The sequence below is a fragment of the Lepisosteus oculatus genome, chromosome 1 (genome assembly GCF_040954835.1).
Source record: "Lepisosteus oculatus isolate fLepOcu1 chromosome 1, fLepOcu1.hap2, whole genome shotgun sequence".
Taxonomy (NCBI): Eukaryota; Metazoa; Chordata; class Actinopteri; order Semionotiformes; family Lepisosteidae; genus Lepisosteus; species Lepisosteus oculatus.
In genome coordinates this window covers 25,724,324-25,750,687 of record NC_090696.1, presented here as the reverse complement: position 1 = coordinate 25,750,687, position 26,364 = coordinate 25,724,324, and the positions used below count along the sequence as shown (strand labels likewise).

Genomic DNA, 26,364 nt, shown 5'->3' with positions numbered 1-26,364 from the left:
TTACCTCTTCTGTTTAATAGTGTTGCAGGTTGGGTGCTGTACAACCTGCAGAATATCCCACTTGCTTTCATTGCTAACAGAAGGCAGAACCAAACCCTGAAGTTGAGACGGTTTACCATCCAATTTAAATTTACCTGAATTCTATAACGACAGGAACTTGGTATAGGAGTGTACTAACCTTACCTTACCACCACCTTACCTTAGAGCCACCAGAAGTCCACAAAAATATTATTAAACGTTTGCTTATAAAATGTAAAATTCCCACTGGACATGCCTGAACAATAGTCAACGGGCTAATTTCAGGAGCTCGCAAAATTCCTTTTAAAAAGATATAATTTTAGAAAACACTAGTAGCTGAAGATATGTGCATAATGTGTTCCTCATTATCAGGAACCTTACCATCTATATTTTGTGACCATATTTCATATCTTTTCTGTCAGCACTCCAGGCTTCATTATTCCACTACTCTGAACTGACTATGGAGGAGAAAGCAAAAATAAAGTCAGTTTTATTCCTGCATGAACTGTCCTTCGGTTAACAACTTACTTTTGTAGATGAATCCTGTTCTGCAGGCTGCAGTCTCATTATAGCAAAATTACCAAGCCTATTTGTTTTACTGGTCATGATGGTACGATCTCACACTGGTAAACTAATGTCAATATAATGTTTAGTGGGTGAAGCTGAAACCCTGTATCTACAGTTCCAAAAACTATGCACAGTAGTATTGGTTCTGTTGTTATTTGTATTTGTTACTGTATTCTAGTACATGGAAATAAAAACATTTTTTAAAGGTTTCTGCATTATAAACATTAAACAGACTGCAATCCCTATGAAACTCTGCCTATAAAGAAGGGGTGTACAAAATGAAATTACCACAAAGTTCATATTTGCAAAGAAATAACTCATCTCTCATTACTAAAGTCATTTTAAAGGAGAAATCCTCTTAACCTTAATTTGAATTTATTTTACTAGTCATGAAGCACAATAAGAACCCTGTTTTGCATACGTGCCTTGTTTGTGTGCTTGAATAATTAAGCCTGCTGTGAGTCACTCTCAACACAATATACTGTACCAACATAGCTCCTCAGCTACTGGGCACATATGCAAAGACTAAACCAAAGGAAGGTAACTTTCAAACAACACACACAATAAATAAGTAGTGCCTATTATGTATGTTTCAGTTATATTTTAATTTTAAACATACATTAAATGGCTTTCTTGAGACTTCACATTCAGATAAATCTATGAGTACATACTGTACAGTGGTAGTCCACTAAAGGAGTGTTGTTTTTTAATGATGAGTGTGATTATCTTAACTTTATTACACAGAGTTACATTACCCTTTATCGTCAACCAGGAACAACAAAGTAAAATATTTGCTCAGAGTGCCCCCATTTTCCCTGTGAGCCAACTGTTGGAAGAATTTACTGTCTAATTCGCTTACTGTGGATAGGGCAGTTTGCTCACAGGCTTTGCAGAGGTGGTCTGCCCAGATCTTGTCAAACTATGAAAATATAGTAACGAGACTAGAATACAGCTACAGAACTGCTGCAGAGCAATTATATATTTTTGCACATTTATCCTGGAACAAGATTAACCATTGCTTTCTGCGCTTTTATGATAACATCTGTAGTGTTAGCACAAGGAATCAGACATGGTTTTGACCCTAAAGTTCTCATAATGACAGATGGGTGGGGGTACTGCATTTCAGGAAGCAAAAAGATGGCTCATTACTCTTAAACAGTTGAGATCATTTTAACTCAGATGCTTCACTGTTATTTCTTGCTGTATAAAAGTCCCAAAAAGAAAACACACATTTATGGCACAGTTTTAAGGAAATGTGCATAGTCTTCCCCCAGCTAACATACAGTACATCGCATGCATAGAAACAAAGGACACATTATCTCAGAGAACTAAAAACAGGTGCACTCCAATATACAGTTGATAGAGGGTTTCATGAAAATAATATGCACTGCTATGGGGGATAAAGCTGGGCAGGATTCAAACTTTGCATACAGATATCAGCCAAGCACTACCTGCACCTTCATTTATTTTGATCTATGTATAAAAACAATTTAAAAAAAAAGATGCCAAAAAACAAAACAGGATTATGGTTAACAGATAAATAAGGCACTTGTGCACTCTAAATAAACAGAGACCCAGCTGCTAATTAATCCTTTTGTCGTAATGGCACTAGAAGCTTCAGTTACATTTCCAGTCTTGAGGACAAGTATTATCCTACACACAGACTAATTTCACTCTCCACAACCGCTTTTATTCCTTTATCAGTGTTTTTCAAGCTACAGGGCTGACATTATGATTTGATACAGTAACTTCTTTTATGTTCTTTGTTTTACAATCTGATGAGAAGGCAAGCATAACACATCAGCACCAGCCCTAGTAACAGAAATGTGCTTTGTTATCTACTGTAAAGAAAGAGAACACACAACAGATCTGCATCTGGTTAGGCAAGAGTGTATTTTCATATCTTATTTAAGTTTACCTTTTCACTTATACAACTACTGTTATTTTATAAGTGAAATAACATTGTTATTTCACTAATACAATAACTTTGTTAAAAGGTGCACCCTGTACAGTTCATTGAACCCATGATCTCCAGGCAAGCAAGTATTTTTCAAAACACAGAAACATAAAACCTGCACCACCAGTAATCACGACTATGACTTTGAAACTGCAAACATCCAAGCCCTACTAACAGTGAGCCCTCGATACCATTGCTACATGATGATAATGGACAGAACGTGAATCTTTAAAATGAAAAAAATGAACAAATTAATTGTAGCTATGTTCCAGAATTTTAGTGCAGCTTGAGTTTTCCCAATAGGAACAGTTGGATAAAGTTTTTTTTTTGCAAAAAACAATTTTATTGTAAATTTCTGTTCTGCCACATTTTAAATGTGATTCAGTAGAAATTATCCTTATTACAGAGCCAAGTTAACCACTGAAAGTACATTGTATTTCTTTTCTATTATGACTTTTTGAAAACCGATTTTTTCTTAGTTTGAAAATGAAGTTCAGTCTACATACAACTTTAAATGTTCTCGATTTAAAAAGATACTGTAGTTAATACGATCCTTCCAGCACATATTTAACAAAACATAAATAAAACTGGGAACCTTTGAATCAAGAAGGTCTTAGATCAAATAAGCATAACAGAATGACAAAACTAAGATAAAAACAATTCATTTATATATATATACTGTACTTTATGCCTGTATGATTACACATTTCATTAATCCCACAATTACAAGTTGGAAACTCTGTAAATATTGTTTTCAGATATCCTCTACAAAAAAATTTATAGATACACGTAGTAAAGGAGAAAATGGAACTGCCAATATGAAGTCATTTAATAGGGCACTGGCCACTACATGCAACCAGTGTTGCGTAGATGCTCCAGTCTACCAGCATCTAGTATTCTGCAGGAGAGACGCCATTTTTCCAAGAGAAAATCTATGCACTCACTCCTTGTTGATGGAAGTGAGTCATCTCAGGCATCATTCCACAATATCCAAAAATGCTTTAGTTCAGATCCGATGGCCAAGGAAGCCATGACATATGGATAAAAGATGTGTCATGCTCACAACACGACTGGGTGACCACATTGGACTACCACTGGGTGAAGATGGGCACTATCATCCTGGAAGATACCCCTCTCAGCAGCAAAGAACTGCTGCAACACTGCAACATTTATTCTGTGGTGAGGACGATCACTCATTACCTTTAATAATAATAATAATAATAATAATAATAATAATAATAATAATAATAATTGCTTACATTTATAAAAAGCTTTTACAGGTAATGGGAACTCCCCTCCACCACCACCAATGTGCAGCATCCACCTGGATGATGCGACGGCAGCCATAGTGCACCAGAACGCTCACCACAAATCAGCTATCAGTGGGGAGGAGAGCAGGGTAATGTAGAGGGGGATTATTAGGAGGCCATGACTGGTAAGGGACAATGGAAAAATGTTGGCCAGGACACCGGGGTTATACCCCTACTCTTTTCAAGAAACACCCTGGGAGTCAGGACCTCGGTTTTACGTCTCATCCGAAGGACGGCGCCTGTTTACAGTATAGTGTCCCCGTCATTATACTGGGGCATTAGGTGAACGCCCCCCGCTGGCTCCACTAACACCTCTTCCAGCAGCAACCTTAGTTTAGGAGGTCTCCCATCCAGGTAATGGGCAGGCTCACACCGGCTTAGCTTCAGTGGGTTGCCAGTTGTGAGTTGCAGGGTGATATGGCTTTAAGAAGCAATTACCATTGATCTAGCCATCTAAGGGAATATATGCACCCAAACTATATCTATAAAATGCACCTCACAGCATTAAAGAACCACCATCACTGTTGGAACCAGCACCAGCACAACATCAGCTGTAGAGTTCTTAAGGCTGGCACCACACTCTTCCTTCACCTTGTTCTCGATAAGACGATTCATCTGACCAGATCATATTTCTCCACTCCCATGGTAACCCATTGCACCACTGGACTTGCAAACACTCCGTGGAGTGAACGGTTTGCGCACTGCTGCCAGACTTGGTTATTCCACTCGGTGGAGTTCTCAGTGGACTGCTTGATTCAACTGGCTGCTCCTGCCCCAGGTAGAAAGTGATCTGCATCTGATCACCTATTTTTGCCTTGCACTTTGTCGCCAAAGGGTAACAATGGATGGCAGCACATGAATTCAATGTTTTTTCCTCAATGACAACTACTGACATCACCAAAGACAACATTGCTAAAGAAACTTCAGCAGGTTGTGCTGTCTTGGGCACTGTAGGTCCTATCAAAAAAGCCCCCAAAATTACTGAGGTCTCCTCGTGTGGCCATGCTAGCCATATAGGCAACTAGGCCTTTCCAGAATTTTTATATATGACCCTAAGCATGCTGGAATGTTATTTGCTTAATTAAGCCCTTGCTTTCAATATACTTTGAGTCCCTCTTTTAACCAAGCGTTTCCCTTTTTTTCGACTCTATACATTATTATGTACATTATTATAAGCGTCTAATGACTGTGCTTGTTTATTTTATTAATAAAATTTAGTCAAAAACAGAAATGTGCTCAATCAACTTGGAAAGAAGTTCTGCCAAGTCACTGTCTTATTTAGTATAAACTGAGGGAAATCTAAGTGTAACCATATTGTTGCCTTTTAGTAAGCTTGTGCAGACTTTGAGGATTAACGTCTCATAGTTGTTAGAATCAAAGCAACATTTAGTGTTATGGAAAATGAGTACATCACTGCCTATCTAATGTCAAAACAAACCACTAAATTTAAAGAGAAAAATATCTGGAAGATCTACCAACAGCTACTGCATGTGCTAAAGCATCTGTCTGGCACGTTTCTTTTCCTTCAGTGAAGATCTGCCTTGAAAAACTCATGCATCCTAGACACTTTAGCCAAGAAACAATTTCCAGAAGGAAAGGAGACCCATTGTGCTTCACCCAGTCCTGATACTCTGTCCTTTTGTCTCAGCTTCCTGACATTCAATAGGTTAGTCTATTGTGTTTTCAGACTTTGCCTTTTATACAATATGTACCCCAAGAGTATATATAAACCAGTAACTCCAGGGACATTTCTGCAATGTAGATATTACTATGTTACATCCTTCTTTTTAAAGCACTCAGATAGTAATGGTACATTCAATACTATATTATTTAAAACATGAAAATAATGGAGGGATCTTTCCAATTTTTAGTGTTTAGTTACACCAATGCTCAAATGTTCTTGCAATTAATCATTAATGACAATAAAGGGGGCTATTTTTCATGGTAGATCATTAAAGCATCACAAAGACTTTAAGGTAGTGCAAATGTAATTTGCTTCCTCTTTTTGCATTGTGATTATGGCTTGTGAATTTTGACAGTCTTTGTAAAGATTTGAAAATGTCAGTTTTTAAATCCTCAAACAACTTGAGAGAGCTTGAGTATATCTACCAAAAAGAATTGGGAAAAAGTAAACCAAGCCAGTCTGCAAAGCTGGTACCTAAAAACACTTAATTCTGCAATTGCTGCCAAAGGTGCCTCCACCAAATACTGAGAATGAGTACTTCTCCAATCAACATATTTCATTTTTTTGTCTTCAGCTTTTACGGACATTTCCTGTAACCTATCCTAAAATTATAGCTCTTCAGTTTGAGAATTCAGATTCATTTTAAGGAAAAGTATACAGTATGTATCACTGAGTAATTTCACTAAATGGGACACCCTAGTAAAGGTCAGAACGCTTTTGTAAAGTACAGTATTTGCTGAAAAGAAGATTGTTCTTTGCAAGTTACTGTAAGTGAAAAAATTTCCTTTAGAGGGGGGTTGCAATTAAAGAAAATGTTATTGCAACAAACACTTCATCTCCTGCACAGCTGTTACCATGGCTTCAGAGCTCATAGCTGGGAGCAGCAGAAGATAAGGGTGCCTCCTCCTCAGAACAGAACAACAGGGACAGGGAGCTCGGATTAGGCTTCAGAAGAAAGTTTAGTGTTTCCTTGAACAGCATTTTATCTAGTGGACATTTGTACGCAACATTTTCTTGTTGGCGCAGGTAACACAACTAAACAATTAAATATTACAATAGAAGCCACCCCGACCAAAGCCCACTTAAAAGAGTAACTGCAGTCCCATTTTCTCAGACCTGTTATTAAATCTCAGTAACAAAATTAATTGACAGTAGCACAAAAATATACAAATTTCCAATTAAGCACAAAATCGTGAAACTCGTGAAAGTACTGTAAAACGCTGGACTCGCCACAGGCAAGAGTGAGAGTTCACAAGAATTGTGAGGGGAGGCGGTTCTTCCTACACTGGTTGTTGTACTGACTAATGTAATGTGATGTATGAGTGACTAAGTACAGGTTGTGCAAGCAGATATTTCACTGCAGAAATGTTCTAACGTGATCTGCATGTAAAGTTAAAAAATAGTATTTGACGACAAAACTGTCTCGAAGTTAAAAGCAATATTTCTATTGGATTAAAAGAGCTGTATTCTTAAACCTGCTTGTTTGGAATGTACTTTTTCCTATTACAGATTTTACTCTTTAAGTCACCGGATGTTTTGTTGCCATGTTCTGAATACGGCAATCTGGTGCTGCGCATACCTGGAAAGTTTGTCTATTTTGTGATGTCAATTGGAGGTTTTACATGACACTGTGTACATTTTACTTTCATTGTGGTTTGAAAAGTTCTCATCAATGCTAATTATTTCTAACCCCCAAAAAACAGCATTGCAGTTCCACTTCAAAGACTGAGCATGCAGCTTTGACTAGGGGTGGGCGGTATAACCGGTAGAAACATGAGCCACGATATGGGTTTGGCTATACCGTTTATAGCGGTAGAAAATGGATTTTGATGTTTACATAGACTGCGCCGCCAGCATCGTCGGAAGTTTGGAATTTGGTTTGGAATTTTCTTTTACTATCGACCCGTCATATTTTATAATTCTGCCATATTTTAACCCCAATTATACAATTCTGAACATGTTCATCTTGCTGATATTTGGAAATCTGATAGGTTCAGATTATTGATCTTCGGTGGTTCAGACGTTCGGTTTATGACGCATCTGAGGTAATTGCGGCCTAGGTTCTCCGTGAAAACAAACGCACGTGTACGGTGTGCCCGTCTACAAACGCAAATATGCGGAGAAATGCAGAAAGGCAGCATTAGCGAGACGGGAACAAGAGACGAAATAGATGAAAAGAAGGGTGCTTCATCAGTTGTTAAATCCGAACCATTTCCAAAACAAGTCGGACCACGAGCAGAAAACGGTTATCTACAAACTATATCGGGTGACAATTTTAGCCAGAGGTAATACAAGTAACCTCTTTTATCACCTTTATTGTATTGTTTCAGTTATGCAAAATAAAAATGCTCTTAATAGTTCGACTTCTACTTCAGATCAATGTGAAATTTCAAACATACTAAAGGAACAACACAGTAGCTAACCAATAGTTAATAATAAGCTAATGGTTAATCCAGGCAATAAAAACGTACTATCCAAGTCTTGTACTCCTTTTCTTTTAAAGCATGTTCTATTGAAATTATTAAATTAGATTATATATCGTGAAATATATCGTTACCGTCCAAAATTAAAATTATACCGTGATATAACTTTTAGGCCATATCGCCCAGCCCTAGCTATGACCACATAAAAAATGCTGTTTTAACAAAAACATTCACATTTAATAAGAATGGTCTCCATTACAGTATATTAGATTACCTTAAATGGTATTTGCAAATACTAACATTACGCACTTGTGACACAATGCACATGACCTCGACCGTGACTCAAAAACGGTTTTGTAAATTTCACTGAACTGGTATACAAGCATTGCTGCTACTTTAAAAGACTATAAGGAAATGCTAACACATAAAAAATGCATGTTACTATCATTATAGACAGAAATTAGGAGTTATAATCCTATATGTAGTTTTACGACTTTGATACAAATACAATACATCCTCTGCCCTATCTTTATTTCCTTAGCATTTAAGGCCACAACCCCCACAACACTCACAGCACAGCTCAGTAACACCAGAGGGGAAGATCCAAGAAAAGCAGTGACATGTCTGTGACCAGCCCTGGTCATTCCTTTAGGCAAACAGAGTGAACAGACTTAAAAGTTGAGGCATTTCCAGCACTCTTCACAAACCAAAACACATACACTAGTCAATCTGCATCTAGCCCTTTATAAAGCCAGTATCTTAGGCTTTGCACTGCTTACAAAAAAGATCAATTTGATCTATATCATCAAACAAATCTCGAACACTGAAAACATGCTTTAATAGTGGCTGCAAATTTATGACCGTTATTGAAATGTGTAATATGCACTTTAGGAAATTATCTAACAGTTCAGTGTATAAAAGCAGACTGAAATCCAGTACTTCACTTCCTTTGTTTTGAGAAGTTTAGAGGATAGAGGGGAACGTTTCCATGACGCTGGAGTTTGTACTAATATTTTGGTCTTAAATGAAAGATGAACACTAGTGTGTCAAACAAGAAAACTAATGAGCACTGAGATAGCAAAATGACTCTGATGGGAAAACATACTGATTATGCACATGTAATGCACACTTATTTGCGGTTCCATGGTTTCATAATGCATACACTTTTTGTTCTTTCATAACCGTAGTTCACAATCATCTCACTGCATGAGACTTGAAAAAAACGTGGCTAAGTATGTGTGATATCTTTTTTCCTGTCAACTATATTAACCCAGTTCTAAAAGTTACATCACAAAAAGAATCCTAGTCTACACTAAGCACAGTAAAGACCTTTGTCATCTTGGCAAAAAGAAAAACAACAAAATATGTACCCTCTCTATTTGCTGGGATTTGTTTAATTATTTTCGGCAATCCATATGAGAAAATGCAGTAGACTACAAAGAGTGACTCGGAGGTGTTTCAACCATTTCAACAATTCGTTGATAGATCTTGGCAAGTAGGAAGACATTGACTATGGGGAGAAAATATCATATCGAGAACTGTCAGAAACAGATCAGAAATAAAAGAGGGATTAAGAAGCTGTTCTGTCCCTGAAAAATACAACTCTAATGGGGAAGACTTCTGACTGCAGAGCTACTATATCACATGAAGTCTTAGTTTATATAAAACATCCAACTATCAAATACAGAACGTCAAACAAATATTTACAAGCATTTATAACCACATTACAGATAACCTATTTAAAAAGTAGAAATTGTAAAAAGCAATAAACATTATTCTATTAATGTATAGCTACAAATCTTATTCACAGGATTACCTGATTATGAGATATGTGACTCTGTAAACAGAACAGCTATTTTTGATGGCTTAAAGAATAAACTAATGAAATCAGCATCATTTACAAAAAGACAACAATTAATTAAGCACACAGGTGTATTCCATGGAGCCACAGTAGCCCCAAAGCCCTTGACAGGCACTTTTTTACCCAGAGGATTATGGGAGTATGGAACAGATTACCCAGCCATGCAGCTGAAGCTGATATCCTGGATTCAGAAGACACCTGGATTAGATTTTTGGATTAATTAACTAACCAACAAATGGGCTAGATGGCCAAATTGACTTCCTTTCATTTTTCAACTTTGTTTTTCTGACAACCACATTAAAAACAACGTCTCCAGAAGATATACTCAGGACAGGGTCTGAAGTTTAACATGAAGAAACCTACTTCCACCAATCTAAGAAGAAGTTCAATTACATGTTTAAGAGCTGCATGAAGCCAAGATGCTTCTTTTCTTTGAGCTCATATTCAGGCCTGCTTTAATGTTATTCCTGTGTAATCTTAGTAAAATGGTTTTAAACCAGTAGATATTAATAACTGTATTGATTTAGTTCAATTAATTGATTGCTATGATTTTGAAAGATTACCTATATAATAAAAGGAAATATAATAGAAGGAAAACAAAAGGAACATATGAATATGAAATCTGGATGCTGAATTTAAAACGAAACAGAATTTACAGACAAGTCAACAAAGCATAAAAGGATGTTCTGAAAACCAAGTAAACGCTGGCTACAACACAAATGGACTACAATACTACAATACTGTACATGGAAAGAGTCTCAGAACTGAAATGGAATTATGTTAGAAACACTGTTTTAAAAACAGATCTTTGAGCCAAGGAAATACTTAACTAAAGCTGAAGATACAAAACCCAGCCAAGAAGACATCCTGTAAGACCACTACATGAATCAATAAATTTTCAGGAAAAAATTGCATGTGAAAAGCCAGTGATAGAAGCTCCCTTCGGCAGTGGATCGATAAAGGTTGAAGATAATGATTACGATGATGATGAAAGGTACTAGAGAAATGGGTATTACTTTGTGAAGACAGGAGCAGGTGCTGTCTACACAATACTCATCTCACGCTGGTATATGCACACATGGTAGTGACAGATCAAGCACTACATAAAATGCATTTTAGCAAATCTGTTGGCTACAAACTCCAGTACCAAATGTTTTAACAATGACTGTTGTTGAAAGCACTCTACTCAGGAAGCTTACACAGGAAGACCGCTATGTCTACTTCCTGTGTCTCACTTGCCAAGTAATGCTCATTACTTGGCAGACGTCAACCCTTCATAATGTGGTGTCTGGATCTGAATATTCTTCATTATAGCTGTGATTACAGTCAACTGAGGCTGCACTTAAAACACTATACATGATGAAACAAGAACAGTGTGGTGACAACCATTACTTTTGAAATTTCACACAATATATGCAAAGGTAATAATTGTGAAATGTTCTTAAAAACAGTCTGCATAATTTAAGGGATGACGAGGGGATCATGACAAACTATGAAATGAATCATGCTCACGATGCAAAAAAGTAGTTTTTAACCCTCAATATCTTTTTTGTTTGTATTTTTACTTCAGTTAACACCCATGTCTTACTATGAGCAAATGGTGAGTGAAATGTACATCTATACTCTCCATAAATAGTAAGGCACTGCAGTGCAAATAAAGATATCACCTTAAGAAGAAACGGCACAGTTCTACACATTTGATTATTCTGTGTAACCATTTACATCAGTTGTCTGCATGTTTACAAAAATTGTAATATATAACTTCATGTATAATGAAGTTTACAGCAAATGGAAGGATACAAGTTGCTGAAAGTAATGCTATATACAAACATCTTCTGGTTAATAAGAAAAACTCGGGCACAGAAGTGTTCTCGACACAACCACAAAAGAGCCGTTTAATAATAAAACCAGCAACACAAATGGACATGCAGCCTGAACAACACAATTCAAACACATTCATTGAAAAAACTCACAAAGGAGTCAGTTAATCAATGAAGCTTTATTGTCTGTTAATGTTTAAGGTGATCAGTCCCTTAATTCTGAAATAATGTATTCAAATGAGGCACACTATAGCTGTAAAGACAATTCAAGGCTTCAAGTGTGAAAACAAAATCTGCTCATTCGTTCGGCATAGACTCCTAGGAAGGTACTTCACTGAAATGGTAAATTCATGTTGTCAGAAAACATTGTTTAAAGAAGAAACAATTACAACTAACAGCATTTAATCTTGTGAGTCCAGTGGAAAAAAAACACATTAAAAGCTGAGGAAGCCTTCCAGCAAGCTATAAAGCATTTATTTTGAAGTCTTAATGGCACAAAAACATTTCAGCACATTAAAATAGATATGATTTATTAATTACCATATGCTTAGTTTTGGAGGATAGCCATCACACAGTCTGGATAATCATTACTCCTGGGAATAATTACCTGAAGCTCTGAGTAAATGCACAAAATAAATACTAAGGTCATCAAGTGTCGGAAATAATAACAGCTCTAATGACTCCATAAAAGTAAATTTGTATGCCAAATGAACAAATTTGAAAGATGTTTCCTTCATAGCTGCAATGGTCACACATCACTTAAAGAGAAAGTACAGGTCTCTGCATACAGGAAGCATGGCAGAGTAACTCCAGAGGCATAGTAACTCCATGCTAATTGATTTGTACCTAAATCTGAGGGATTGTCACCGATTTTTGAAATGCTGAAGCATTTCTATATTGTCTTTTTCAAAAGGAGATGAGCATTAACATGATATACAAAAGACAAATTCTTATCAGCTGTAACAGAAATGAGTTATCCCAAGGCCACAAAACTAAGAAAAAAATACATGCAAGGAAAGTGGTTCACATTGCACATTCACTTAAGGATAAGAAAGCTTGTACATAACTGAAAAAGAGCACTTACACAGACTGCAAACCCAGTTCAATGTGCACAGTCAGATGAGGTTCTTTACAGCATTGAAGTTTCCTTTTTGCTGTACCACTAGATTTCAGTCAAATGCTCAGGAGGTGCATCATTGGAATATCACGTTCTCCAAATATGAGTGGAACCAATACCAAGGATTTTTCACATTGCAAGGCTTGGCAGTTTACTGACTGCCTGTTCACAAATTCACAAGCCTGATTTGGGTCAATTAAGCAATCAAGTATCAGTTTTATAATTAGTGTACTGGAAGGATCAAGGTTCTGGCATGGAGTAGAAGAGCCAGGCTTGCTTGTGCAGCACATCTAATGGAACAGGATTCATTCTCTGATGGCTCAAGGTTTACCAGGCCTTCTTTAATGACCAGGGTCATGCTCTGCAAGGAGGGTCCTAGCAGATTATTTCTCATATATAAAAACAGTCAAGTTCAAAACGAGGATTGAGTAAATAAAGGCACTATATAGGTCATAAGGGTCTAGTGACAGCAGTACCAACAGCCCGTTAAATGACCTAACATCATGGGTCTTTATTAAGGTCATTCTCATCACAGCTTGTGTTTGCATGAAAAAATGCTAATATCACTAAAGCAAGGACAGTAAAATAGCACTAACCTATAACCATATCAAATCCTACACTTTAAGACTATTGTAGTAAGTAATATAAATCTTTACCAAATAAACTTCTTAAAGTCTTAAAAACAGCAGATTGTGAGTTAGAATCATTGCTTTCACAGGATTTAAACCTGCTTTTGGAAATTTATAATAATAATTGCTTACACTTATAAAGCGCTTTTCTAGACACTCCACTGAAAGTGCTTTACAGGTAATGGGGACTCCCCTCCACCACCACCAATGTGCAGCCCACCTGGATGATGCGATGACAGCCATAGTGCACCAGAACGCTCACCACACATCAGCTCTCAGTGGGGAGGAGAACAGGGTGATGAAGCCAGTTCACAGATGGGGATTATTAGGAGGCCATGACTGGTAAGGGCCAATTGGAAATTTGGCCAGGATGGGTTGAATCCCTACGCTTTTCCAGAAACATCCTGAGATTTTTTTATCACCACAGAGAGTCAGGACCTCAGTCCTACGTCTCATCCGAAGGACGGTGCCTGTTTACAGTATAGTGTCCCCGTAACTATTCTGGGGCATTAGGACCCACATGGACCGCAGGGTGAGCGCCTCCTGCTGGCCCCACTAACACCTCTCCCAGCAGCAACCTTCATTTTTCCCAGGAGGTCTCCCATCCAGGTACCGACCAGGCTCACACCTGCTGAGCTTCATTTTAAATTGATAGGCAAGCAATGCTTCAGTACAGAGAGGAAAAGCTTGTCATGTTCATCAAGCTGCTGACCTCCATGGAATTGGAATTAACGGTTTCTAACTGAGGTAAAAATCAAATATGCATTCCAATGTTTTCTTCCTGACGGGAGAGAGAATATTAGAGAAAAGAGCACAGTACATATCTTATGGCATGTGTTGTTTAGAGACCACTTTCAAGAAAGAACTTAGGCCTTTGCTAATAACTCAAAGTCTCAAAAGAACTACTAATAAAATATATCAATCAATAACAGCTGAAGGTGAATGAAAAGCACTTACACAGCACACAGATCTGTGACTGGTGAGTCCTTGAGGACCGAAATCTTGGAGGTTTTACATGTATTTTTAAACTGGCAACTGATTAAAACCTGCACAAGAGACTTTATTTCCTAGTCAAGGATTTAATTCAATTAAGCAATTATGATCAGAGGTGGAATTAAAACCAGAGTTGTGGCCCTCAGGTACCATCACTAATGAAGAGCTATTATAGTTGAGGCTTCTTTCAACATATCAATTATGTAGTGGCCACAACTGTCTACGATGGGAAATAGTCTTCAATTAGACAGAGCCTTTGGGTTTAAATCAAAAGAATCTCTTCAGTTTTTGTCTTAGTTCTATAGTGTATTTAAACTGAAATTAAAAATGTTGAGATATTTCTAGACCATTCGGATTTCACCAAGATAGCGGGATCTTACTTTTTTCCAGACAAAAATGAATGCATTCAAGATAAGCCTACAAGATCAAACACAAAAAACTGGCATCAGCGGAAGGGGACAGAGTGGAAATGTGATATCCCCATAGTCACTAAGTTCTATTTACAAGCCAATTTAACCTTTTAGTGGCGATGAATATGGTTTCTTTCTGTTATGAACTGCTTATTAAAACAACATTAAAATGACTGTTCTCATAGTGAAACAAGGCCTATAAAAAAACCTGTACTTCTTGGATAATGTAAGCTTTTTCATCAAAAGCAAACAAGTTATGTAAACTCATTTTAGGTAGTGTAATTACTTTGACTCTGGTTAAACTGACATTAGAATCATAATAAGTTAATTAAAATAGATAAAATGATGAACTTTGTATTGAGATATAAATCTAAAATAAATTACAATAAATTGACAGAAATCAGTAAATGTATCCATCTATTTAAATAAGAAAACTATACAGAACTGTGCTAAGACATTTGAAACACGCATCTCAGCTACACTTCAATAGGCCTATCTCTCATTTAATAATAATAATGAAGGAAGAAGTCACCAGTACTTCAACTGCTAACACATGTGGAGTCTGTAGTTAATCAACAGTGAGACTGGGATTTTGGGAAGGTTAGCAAACCTAAAGGAAATGCACGTAATCAAACGTCATGTGATTCTTACACTGTGTTCTGTCACAGCCACAGCTCTTGGACAGCAGTCCCCAGTCGTGGTCCTGAGGTACAAGTGTATTATCAGGTTTTCCTGGTCTCTTCAAAGCCTTCGATGATGGTGATTATTATTGGTAGAGATGGTATCGTTACTGGCCTTACTGGTGTCATGGTAATGGATACACACCTTCATTTTTTCTCTCTCTAGATTGTCGTCATTAACTATCCCAGCTTGCGTCTTACAGTGTACAGTCTTTTTTTAACTAAAGAACATTTCAAAAGCATACGAACCTTTAAAACAATAAGCCTTTTTTTGCAAAGCAGTCTACTTTTCCTTTTTGGACTTTGCTCACATTTTTTAGGGTGGTTAGAAATAAACGCTACTGTTATTTGATCCTGAAATGTTAGGGTACTTTTCATTCAGTAATGTTCAATTGTGACAATTTTTACCTCAAGGCTGTAGGTTCACACTTGGGACGCCAAGCCAGTGGGTCATGAGTGAAACACAATGTCTGAGGGCTCGACTACAAGTCCACCAAACAGAATAGCAAAAAACCATTGCTGTAGCTGTGCGAGTAGCTAGCATTCTGCAGTCTGTTTGAATTCATAGGGATGTTCATTCCTTTCATCCTTTCTTATAAGCAATACAAACCATCTCTCATTGATTCTGCTGTTCAAGTGGTAACCACAATGAGCAAATCCGTAGCACAATTTACTAGTGAGCTGGAAAAAGAAGATGAAATAAGAAATAAACAAAAGCCAGGGGAAGTCAAAGAAGACACATCACACTATTTTCTTGACTTGATACCAAACCAGGGTTTTGCTAGCTCAACAGTTAAAAGTGGATTTTAAGTTGATAATACTTGATGCATATTTTAAGTAAAATAGATGCACACTTTTATTCCTTCTTTTAACAATGAACATTTAAAATACTATAACTCATATAATTAAAAAAATGAATTAAACAATTTTGTAACTTCTTTTTATTAAAAAAAACAGACTACTAAGGCATTACTCATTTTGTTCAATTCAGGTTGTGTAATTTTGTTTTCCTTCATGGTACTAATGAAGGAAAAACAAACAGATGTTATTTTAACTTTATATAGTTTTTAAAATTTTACAATTGTACTTGGAAATTGGCTTACAGTATGCACGATAATATGAATGCTCAAAACCTAAAACTGATCAAATTTAAATTTCTCTTGATTCAAGTATAACAAGAGAAAATATGCTCTGCAGAGGTTTAATGTCTTCCAACATTGAACGTATTAGTTAATATATACATTAAACTATTTAGACCAACTTTATTCTGACCTAAACCTGTGTATCTTTCATTTACAGACAATGTATGAATGTATGTAAAATACTATCTTTTAATTACATTCTGTTGTTTGAAAAAAAGTGATTCAACATGATTTCAATACAAACTGAGTTTTGTATTTACCCTTTTAGATGTGGAATGTTTAAGTCTCTCAGTAATACAACATCACCTTACACATCTTTCTAATCCAATTATATAATAAAGTATTTCCCGTTGCACTTCTCCAATTGAGTTGTTTAGAAGTATTTAGCAAATGTAAACTGTAGCTCCTAATTACTCGATCACCTGCTTTTCTGGTCAAAATGAAATTGTTCCAAGTCAAAACGTTTTCATCATGACCTTTAAAACCTGCTAGAATGTGGCTCTCTAGGACCAGATGAGGCATCCCTTAGCTTGTTGTGCCGCAATCTTGAAATCCATTATTGATATTTTAAGTTTTAATTAATTTTAACTAATTGGAATTTTGAAGATAATTGCAAAGCTACATTTTTGTAACTTTTGTAATTTTTGTAACTTTTTGGAAATTATTTCCTATGCACTTCCTTCTACATCTCCTTCTGAAGTTAAACTCTCACACTGAAGCTGCAAATACAATCAATTTACAAGTCTCGTTCAGTTATTGAAAAGATGGAAGCCATCATTCAGAATTTCAGAGCATTTGTTCTGATCACAGAAATAGCAAGCAATCCGAACATCAGAGAGACAGTCCTGCCCAGAATTCAAAGTACCAACAGTATTTGGAATCAGATCAACAGGTGTTTTTACAGGTGTCGGGATTTTGTAGTTTTTTCATACCATAACGACATCTTTGTCATGTCTTGTCTGTCACGCAAACTTAAGTCTTATGTACTCCTGCAGGTTGAGAAATTAGAAGAGACTTGGAAATATTGACAGAGGTGCACTGACTTTCCCTTGCAGTAGGATACTGGATGGAATACAAGCCCAACAGTCCCTCAGAGGCATGAAAATTAAAGGACACTGTGACATTTTCCAAGTTCCATCCTACCTCTCCCATTATTTTTCCCCGAGGTGTTTAAATCTGAGCAATTCTAACAACTCTAGACACAATCCGCACACGTGAGCAGGCTTTCCTAGCATTACACCCCCTTAAAAACACTTCTGTCAACAACAGCTCAAGCAAGGCTTGACAGCAGTTTCATGCAGCAAATTCCAAATAGATCCAGTGGCCTTTAAAGCTAATTTGTTGAATAACCGCTGACAAAGCAATTGAACGCTATTACTTTTCAAACTAAAAGCCTATTGATTGTTTGTGATAATTACAGGATTTTTACTTAGTATATTAGTGAAGATACTTAATGAAACGTAAAAATTCTAAGAACATAAACATATTGATGAACTGTTATGAGAGGTCAGGATGGAATCTTGTAATCAGCTACAAAGTACGTACGGTATCTTCGTTGTAGTGAAAATCTCTTCATAACAGTGAAAAACAGGTACAAAAATGCACACTAAAATGTAGTGAAAAGTTGTAAACCAGGGGTTCTTAAATTGATGGGTGGATGTATATTTTAATATGAAAGGTTTTGCTCTTAATTTTAGAAAGTGGATGGGAATCAATTCGTATGCAGGAATTCCAAGCAATAATAAAATGAAGGCTTTTCAGTGAATTGTCTACATTTACTATCTTGTGATCGTAAATATGAACCTGAACACTTCATCTTGCAAAAAAGAATTACATATGATGTAAGGGACTGATATAAATTTTCTATTTAAAGCTTCAAGGCTTGCTCTAGTTTAAGAGATTTCATTTCATTCACTTCTGACAAGTTGTCTCAAAGAAAGAACTTACAATCAATATTACTATAAAGGCAGCATAAGGACAAAGATAGTGACACATTTTAAGATCAAAGAATCCCTCTGCTTTACCAATCTATTTTCTAACCCCTTTATCCCATTCAAAGTCATAGGGGAGTTTAGCTAGCAACTGGCAAAAGGCAGCATAGACCCTGGATGGGACACCTGTCCACCTGTTTGCAGGTCACAAACAGACACAACACTCACTCCAGGGACAGATTCTCCAGAAGCCAATTAATCAAACAGTATGTGTTTGGACTTTGGGAGGAAACCAGAGCACTCAGGGAGAACATACAGCACAAACTCCATGTAGAGAGCACCCCAGGTCCGGAATTGAACCCAGGACCCCAGCACTATGAGGCACCAGTTCTACCCGCTGTGCCACTCTGTTGCCACCCATTGCTACAAACCACAAAAAAATGATTCCAGCCACTTGAGTTCAATTCAAGACAATGAAATTCAGGATCTAACTAAAGGTAGTGCCCCATGTACACCTGTCGATCAGTCATATTAAAAAGCTTAAATTCACCTTTTCATTTGTTCTAAAGGATCATTTTCAGACAATAACTTAAAGTATTATGCAATAAAACCACAATGTATTACATAAGTACAGGTTACAAACAAGATGATGCCATTTGGCCAGTCTAGGTCTTTCAATTAGTAGCAGCTTATTGATTCAAGGAACTCATTCAGGCATATCTTAAAAAAAGCCAAGGTACCAGCTTAAACAATGTATCTGGAAATCAGTTTCTGACTCACAAATGCTCTGTGCAAAAAAGTACCTCCTGTTCTCAGTTTAAAAAGTACTTCTGCATAATTTCCTGTATTTTGTGTTTCACTAATACAGGATTCTGTCACCATCCTTTCAGTATCAATTCTAAAGACATCCAGCGTGCTGTCTGTGCCTTTAAAGATGTTGAATACTTACAATAGGACTCCTCTTAGTCTTTTTCAAATCTAAAAATATTTAGTTTTTCCTACCCTGTCAGGTTAGGACATTCCTTCAAGAAATTGCCACTCTTCTCCGGACTCATCCCAGACCAAAAATAACTTTTGTGTATTGCTGTGACCAAAATCATACATAATATTGTAAAAGAGGTCTTGGTAGTGAATTTTAGCAGAACATCCATTGATTTAAATAAAACAAATAACTACATATCCTAACATAATTGCCTTTTTTATTGCTTCCTTATAGTGTGCAAAAATGAAAATGATGTTAACAAACTTCTATTTCATCAGTACAGTAACTTCAAGCTCAATATTTTATATCTTATATTTAAAATGTACATTTCTGCTACTGCTCTGCTCATTTCTGCATTCCTCTGAATTCTTCTAAACCAACAGAACGTGTTTTAATTCCAGTCTACTGGACTGTCAAGAAGCACATTTTCAGGTACCTACTAGGGAGAAACTACAAAGGAGAAAAAACAGGGTACCTTCTTACATTAATAATGAATTCAAACAGACTGATAGCAGAAAAAGGATTATACCTTTCCTGCTGAAAATTAACATTTTAAATTTTAAAAAGCTTTTACAGTAGAAAACTAGGATTCTAATCCTCCCATTCTTTGCATTAATAAAGGATAAGTTGCAGCAGGTCTCTAGATTCAATAAAATTATTAGTCAATTTTTTTGACTTACCAGGCTGCCACTGAAATCAAACTATGTGTAATGCACACTGCCATCTCTCAGAGCTTCACTGCTGAGGTGCTCAGGGAAAACAAAAGAAGCAGGGTACACCGCAAAGCATGAAACTCGCTGCAAAGGTGTCATCCTCAAATCTGGCAAACTCTCACAGCTTGCTTTTTACTCCACTGTGAGCCTTTCACCACTCAGTATGCAGTTTCAGATTTGCAGCTTAACTCAGCAGGTTCTTAATTGACTTGTATGCACCTCTCAGTCCCTTTGACAAGACACAGTAAGGTGTAAGTGACTTATCTGTGAAACCTTCCTTGACCAGACAAGTGGCTGGTCCATGAACCCTACATTCTAAACACCTAATCATCATAATGAACACAATCCAACATTAAAATAAAGCACATCACTGTACTTCAGAAGCCTAAAAAGAAACAAAAGCTTGAAACACTACTGCTCTGAAATTGAGATCACACATCACAGTCTGCAGGATTTACTTTTTTGTGCCATTTTATTTCGCCAAAACAAAAAACAAACCAGCAGAGGAAACAATCACTTGCTCAGTTCATGTCACATCAAGTGAAGCTGGGATCTCTGGGCTCATCTGTAGACAAGGAGAGTGTGCACCTGGGGACTTTCACCATTTGTCCCATGTCTTCCTTTTCCAACTGTTTAACATACAATCAAAGGACCTGAGCCAAGACCTGGAAGACCCACCCCCTGTATGAGGAAAAATGTTAATCCGTCCTAATGTCCTAGACTCTGCTGCCAAATACACCACACTGTGCATCACAGGGTCACAGCTCTGTCACAGATGATCAGTAAGTGTCCTACACTGTTAAGCCAAGAACATACAAGGCAATATGTTTCCAGAAACAATGTCCTGTTATGCATGCAGAGTGTTTCCTTGCCTCCAGAAACAAGAACACCTGTTAAGACAGGTCGTTTCAAGAAATATTTTGACTTTGACCAATCAGGGCAGACACTCCCATATACAGTATACTGTATAACTCATTGATCGCAAGACTGCGCAGGATGGACACTTCTACAAAGCAGGTTTGGCCTGTTGCTACAAAAAATCAAATATTGGCACTTAAAATATTGAGAGGTTACCTCCTCCTTTTCTTTATGTCTTTTTTTCAAACAAATTCAGTAATTTCAATGTCCATTAATAAGTCCTGTATAGGCCCATATATTAAAAGACAAAACCACATGCCAACCATGTCTAATTCTATGCCTTCCTTTCCCCAACACACTAACAGACATATCCTTTATTTTCGCCCTGTGCAATAGGAATGGTTATATTCTGCTTGAAAGAGTTTTCTGAAATAATTGTACATAGAGATCCGTTTTCTTTTTTTTGTTAAAAAGCAAGCTTTTGTCAGTATTTTTACAAATTATGACCAGCATAACATAGGGGAAAAACAAAAGTCAAGGAAATGATACACACAGGTCACAACCACAGTGAATTAATTCACATGTCAGCACTTTTTAAATAACAAGCAAGATGATCTCACCAAGGTTTGGCGGGCTGGAGCAGGGGCGAAAATCAAGATAATTACAACGCCTTAATAACCCTGTAGTGAGTCACTTAAAAAGTGATTCCAGTGTAATTTAGTAGTTTTAAGAGGAAATACCGTTTTAACACCTAAATCCATGTTAACCTTCAAGTAGATAAGTGAAATCAGAAATATTTCCCCCATTAGAGAAGGTGATCAGTTCTGAGTACGTTTTAAAAGCATGCCACCTTCTTCATTAGCAGTCATTTTAACAGTGGCCACCTGGGAAAATTCAAGCACCAGGTTCTGTTCAAGACTTTGTGCTTGCTACAGTGACAAAGCAGTTTTGCCGGTTTCTCCTCACAGCAGTCCAGTTCAACACAGTATCTTTTTACTTCCTGGTTAGTTTCATTCATACAGTGACCTGTGTTTGCTTAGCAAGAAAGGGCTACATTTCTGGAACCTAAAGGAGAACCAGATAACACCAGACTAAAACAGATACACATTTATAGTGTATGATACCCTCACAAGTATTTTACTGTCTCTCCATCAAGAGGTTGATGGAACAGGAAATGACACTTCCTGGTTGAGAAATAAAACAAGCCTCTTCTACTCCACAAATTTCAAACTGTGCTAGTCACAAACAATCCAGGATGAATTCCAGCTTCCCATATCAAAATAAACAGCTATGGATATGAATAAGTATGGGAGTGAAGAGTGGTAAATTTAAATTCAAAAGACAACACTCACTCCATAATGGAATTATTTAATGCAAGCACTACAACAGAAATGGGCCTACAGCCCCCGTTTCCTAGATACCACAAGAGAGGTGACTACAGGTCATACACAAATTCAGAGCAAGCCTCTAAGAACAGATGGAGTATTATAATAACTCCACCCTGCCCAATACTGTCCCACTGCAACTGTTGTCTGTTAAGAAGTTATAGGAAACAATTGTAAGTGTGCTTATTAATTTGCAGTAATTCATTAAAAGCATGTCTTTTAGCTCAATACATGTTCACAAAAAATGTACCGAATTAACATTTTTTGTGTGAAATGAACTTGCTTTATCATGAAAATTCCCTTTCTCAAATGAACAGGTGTGTGTGCAGCAGGGCACAAAGTTGGCCTAAAAAATATGCAAGGTTTCTTAAAGATTGTGGTGGAAATAGACTACTTCAGATATTTATGAACAGTTGAATGACTGCGTATACACCACTGTTTCTATATACATTTGCCTGGGTCCCTAAAACGAATAATTAAATTAAAGTCAAATTGAACAATATAATATAGCATAAATGCATACATATTTCAGAAATTAGTAAACTGATCTAAATAAGGGATATAAGTGAGATGGGATTAAAAATCCAACTTTTAAAACAAACTTTTAAGTATGAGATTGCAGGTTTTCATTAAAAAAAACACTGTCAAAAATGTTTGTTTTTTTTCATTTGAATGAAATGTAATGCTGGGATAGCCAACTAACTTCCAAACTTTACTTAAAATTAATTTTGAGTCTATGATATCATGCTTTGCAACGGATTAGAAACACAAAAACAATACCAGTGTAACATACTGTATATTCAACGTGGTTAAAAAGAAGCTATTGCGAAAAGCAATCTTACCCTAACAGTAGTAAGGCCTATTTACAGTAATCAGCTTACCAGATTGAAGACTGTCTCCACGATGTCCCGGTTTGAGACTTCTCCAACTTCCACCAGGCCAGAAAGCACGGCAAATTTCATTTTGATCCCCCGAATTGGGATGCCGGGGTTCAGCGGCATGGTGGCCGCTCCTTCGTCTTTGCCACCCGTATCCCCCGCAGGCAGTCCAGCAGCCGGTTTCTCCTCGCTAGCCATCGCGAACGAAGGAGAAGTAGCTTCAACAGGTGAGATACCTGTTAAGACTAGGGCGTGGAACCGCAGAGCTCAAATAGATGTGCGGTAACTGTAAAATCCCTCTACGTAGATTATGCTTTACTCTCTAAACAAATGCACAAGAGCCCGTTTTCGTTTCCTCTTCATCAAACGCAAATTTCACTCGCGTATAGATGTTGTGCATTCCCCTGTGAAGTTAGTACAGCAGATGCGCTACTGTAGAGTTAAGTCTGACACTGTGACATACGAGTTACTGCCAGCCTTTGAGCAACTGCTCAACAGCAGGTGAAACTTAAGAGCCCGCAGAGATGAAAAAACTGTATCCTCTTGCTTTAATTTAGTAATCCAGCAAAGAGAAACGTTTCGATTTGGTTTCCTTTGTAGGCAACCTTAATATTTTCTCATCGTTAGGTTTTTTTTTCTTGAAGAAAGCACATCAAATTAGAAAACTCGGTGACTTTCTTTTGCAACAGCAGTATATTATTACAAGACCCAAGACAGGTAAAACAAGCGCACGGGTAGGTGCAAAACTACGGAACTGAGATTAGGCGCAAGTCCAACCGCACCCTCCCACAATGCCGGTCAGAGGATAAGCAATCGCGGGATTGTCCGTAAATGCCAACAGACTAGTTTAACTATCAGCGTTAACCCGTCTTCAGCACCATCTCTTCCTGATTCACGTCCTGCTGTAGCTCGTCTCCGCCATGACAGTGCTGTCCCCTGAGAGAGTCGAGCATGCGCAGTGAGTGGTGGCCACACTGAGGTGTCCAGGTGTATCTCAGGTAGGAGTCGCTGGTTAGTTGCTCAGAAACGAGGAAGTAGAAAAGGCAAGGATATTTGCGGGGCTTAGAGTGTCCCGAGCATTTAATAACAACGAGTAGAGTTCCAGGAGAGGCGTCATTAAGAGCTCTCAAACGCCTATACTGCAGAGACATCTAGAGGAGAGGAGGAAGATAAAATGATTTAGCACAACGCTGTCTTTATTTTTCACAGATTAGAGGGAGAAGGGTTAAACAATTGTGGCTCATTTGCAGTCTATCTGAATGTCAGAAGGTTGTGGAAAAACAACAACAGATGGATAAAACTGCATTTAACCAGCCACTAGTACGTTTACAATAAGCAGAGGTGAAGCCTTCCTTTCCTTTGGCAACTCAGATGTTCGTGTGTAACCTTGCCTTGAGACAGTACTTGCAAGATTAAAACTACATTAATGGACTTTACAATAGCAAATACTACAGAAGAGCTTAGCTCAAATAATTTGCATCAATAACAAAATGCAGGAGCGTCTGATCTGCATAGAGTTTCAAGTATTATTAAATTACTAAGTATTTCGATCGATGTAATACTACATCTGACGTAAAATGTTTTTTAAATCCAAGTTGATTTTGTATATCACAGACGTTTTAATTAGTCGTCGCAGTATGGTCGGTATAAATCAAAGTAGGAAAATACTCTTCGATTTAAGATCGGGAAAGTGCTGTGTGAACTAGCCTTTTGGAACATTGGTCATACAGGAACGATGTCCTAATAAGTTAATAAAAATGGACTGATGTTTTTCCTAAGTGGACATCAATGTATGTAACTTGGCTTTGCCCTACTGATCCAGTGTTCTACTGTAGGTACCAAAACGTCCATTGTGCGGATTCAAGATGTGTGCCATTCAAAACATCTGTACAGTTTTTGGCTCCATAAAGAGGAAACTCAACGTAAATAAGAAATAGTCCAGGTGGGTAGCTGCGTCAGCGTGCGTAGGCTCCAAATAATAAATGCCCTGTAGTTCCTGGTGTTATTGTTTAAACCATTCATCAGTTGTAAATAATCTAAAGATTGTTAGATACAGTAGGTTTTAATCATTTGTCAATTTCTGAGAGAGTTTCTATGAGGAGCTGCTTTAATCTGAGGTTTATGCAGAGGTGAGTATAAATGTAGCTTTCAAGAAATCAATTGTAGCGCTCTCTGGTTCACGTGGGTGTGCGCCCTCGCCGCTGGGGACTCGAACCCGGGCCTCTGGCGTCACTCAACAGGAACCCAGCCAGCTGAGCTAAAGGGAAATCTCCCCACAGCCCGACGGCTGCGGTCCCTGCTATTCACAGGGAAGGGCGGTGATGTCACCACGCTGGTACGCCGGCCAGCACAACCTCTAATGTCGGCCGTATGCGTTACACTATATTGGAGACTCAAGCTTTAAAGAAGAGAGCATTCAATCTAGTGCAGCTTTTTGATGACAATGACTGAAATTTATGATGATATTTTTAGCATTGAGAAAACAGTCCAGAGTTCTTATAAGACTTTTGCATACTGGCACTCAGTAAAGCAAGATGATATAGACTTAAAAATAAAAGGCTAGGAAATGGAAAATATTGGAGGAAGCTCATTTTGGTTTCTTAGTTTCATCTTCAAGTATTTTTCCACTGTGGAGTAAAGAATATGTTAATTGATGAATATCCTCATAATCCACATATTTCATCTGTTTAAATAAAGGGAAGAGAGAGATTTGTGGGAGTGAATTCTACTCTGATGCAGTTTGTTCATGTAAAAGAAAATGAACTGTGAGTGATAATCTGTGTTTAATTAGTGACTTCATTGTTACGCCTGCCTTGATTTTACACTCTGCATGTTTTATTCAATTAAAAATAAATTTAAATTAAATGAAATAATATTAGGTTAGAGGCAAAATGGGGAACTTAAAGAGTATGCGCTACCAAGCTTGTTTTGCAATGCTAAAATGAAAAATGTTCTCCTTCCAAGAAAGAAAACTGTAATACTGTAGCTTGTAGCACTGCTATAGCT

The 26,364-nt window shown here is 37.3% G+C and overlaps 1 protein-coding gene across 8 annotated transcripts in view; it reads right to left on the bottom strand.

Annotated features, from left to right (window-relative positions):
- Positions 1-24,373, bottom strand: part of lrba (LPS-responsive vesicle trafficking, beach and anchor containing) — a 283,633-nt gene extending 259,260 nt beyond the window's left edge. For 6 of the 8 annotated variants that reach the window (XM_015344620.2, XM_015344624.2, XM_015344627.2 and 3 more), the window contains exon 1: positions 23,362-24,372. In XM_015344620.2, the coding sequence (XP_015200106.2) occupies positions 23,362-23,556 (195 nt within the window). In that variant the 5' untranslated portion in view covers positions 23,557-24,372. Of the gene's footprint in view, positions 1-23,361 lie in introns of all 8 variants that reach the window. The other 2 variants (XM_015344622.2, XM_069188464.1) reach the window with 1 other exon arrangement.
- Positions 24,374-26,364: the final 1,991 nt, after the last annotated feature.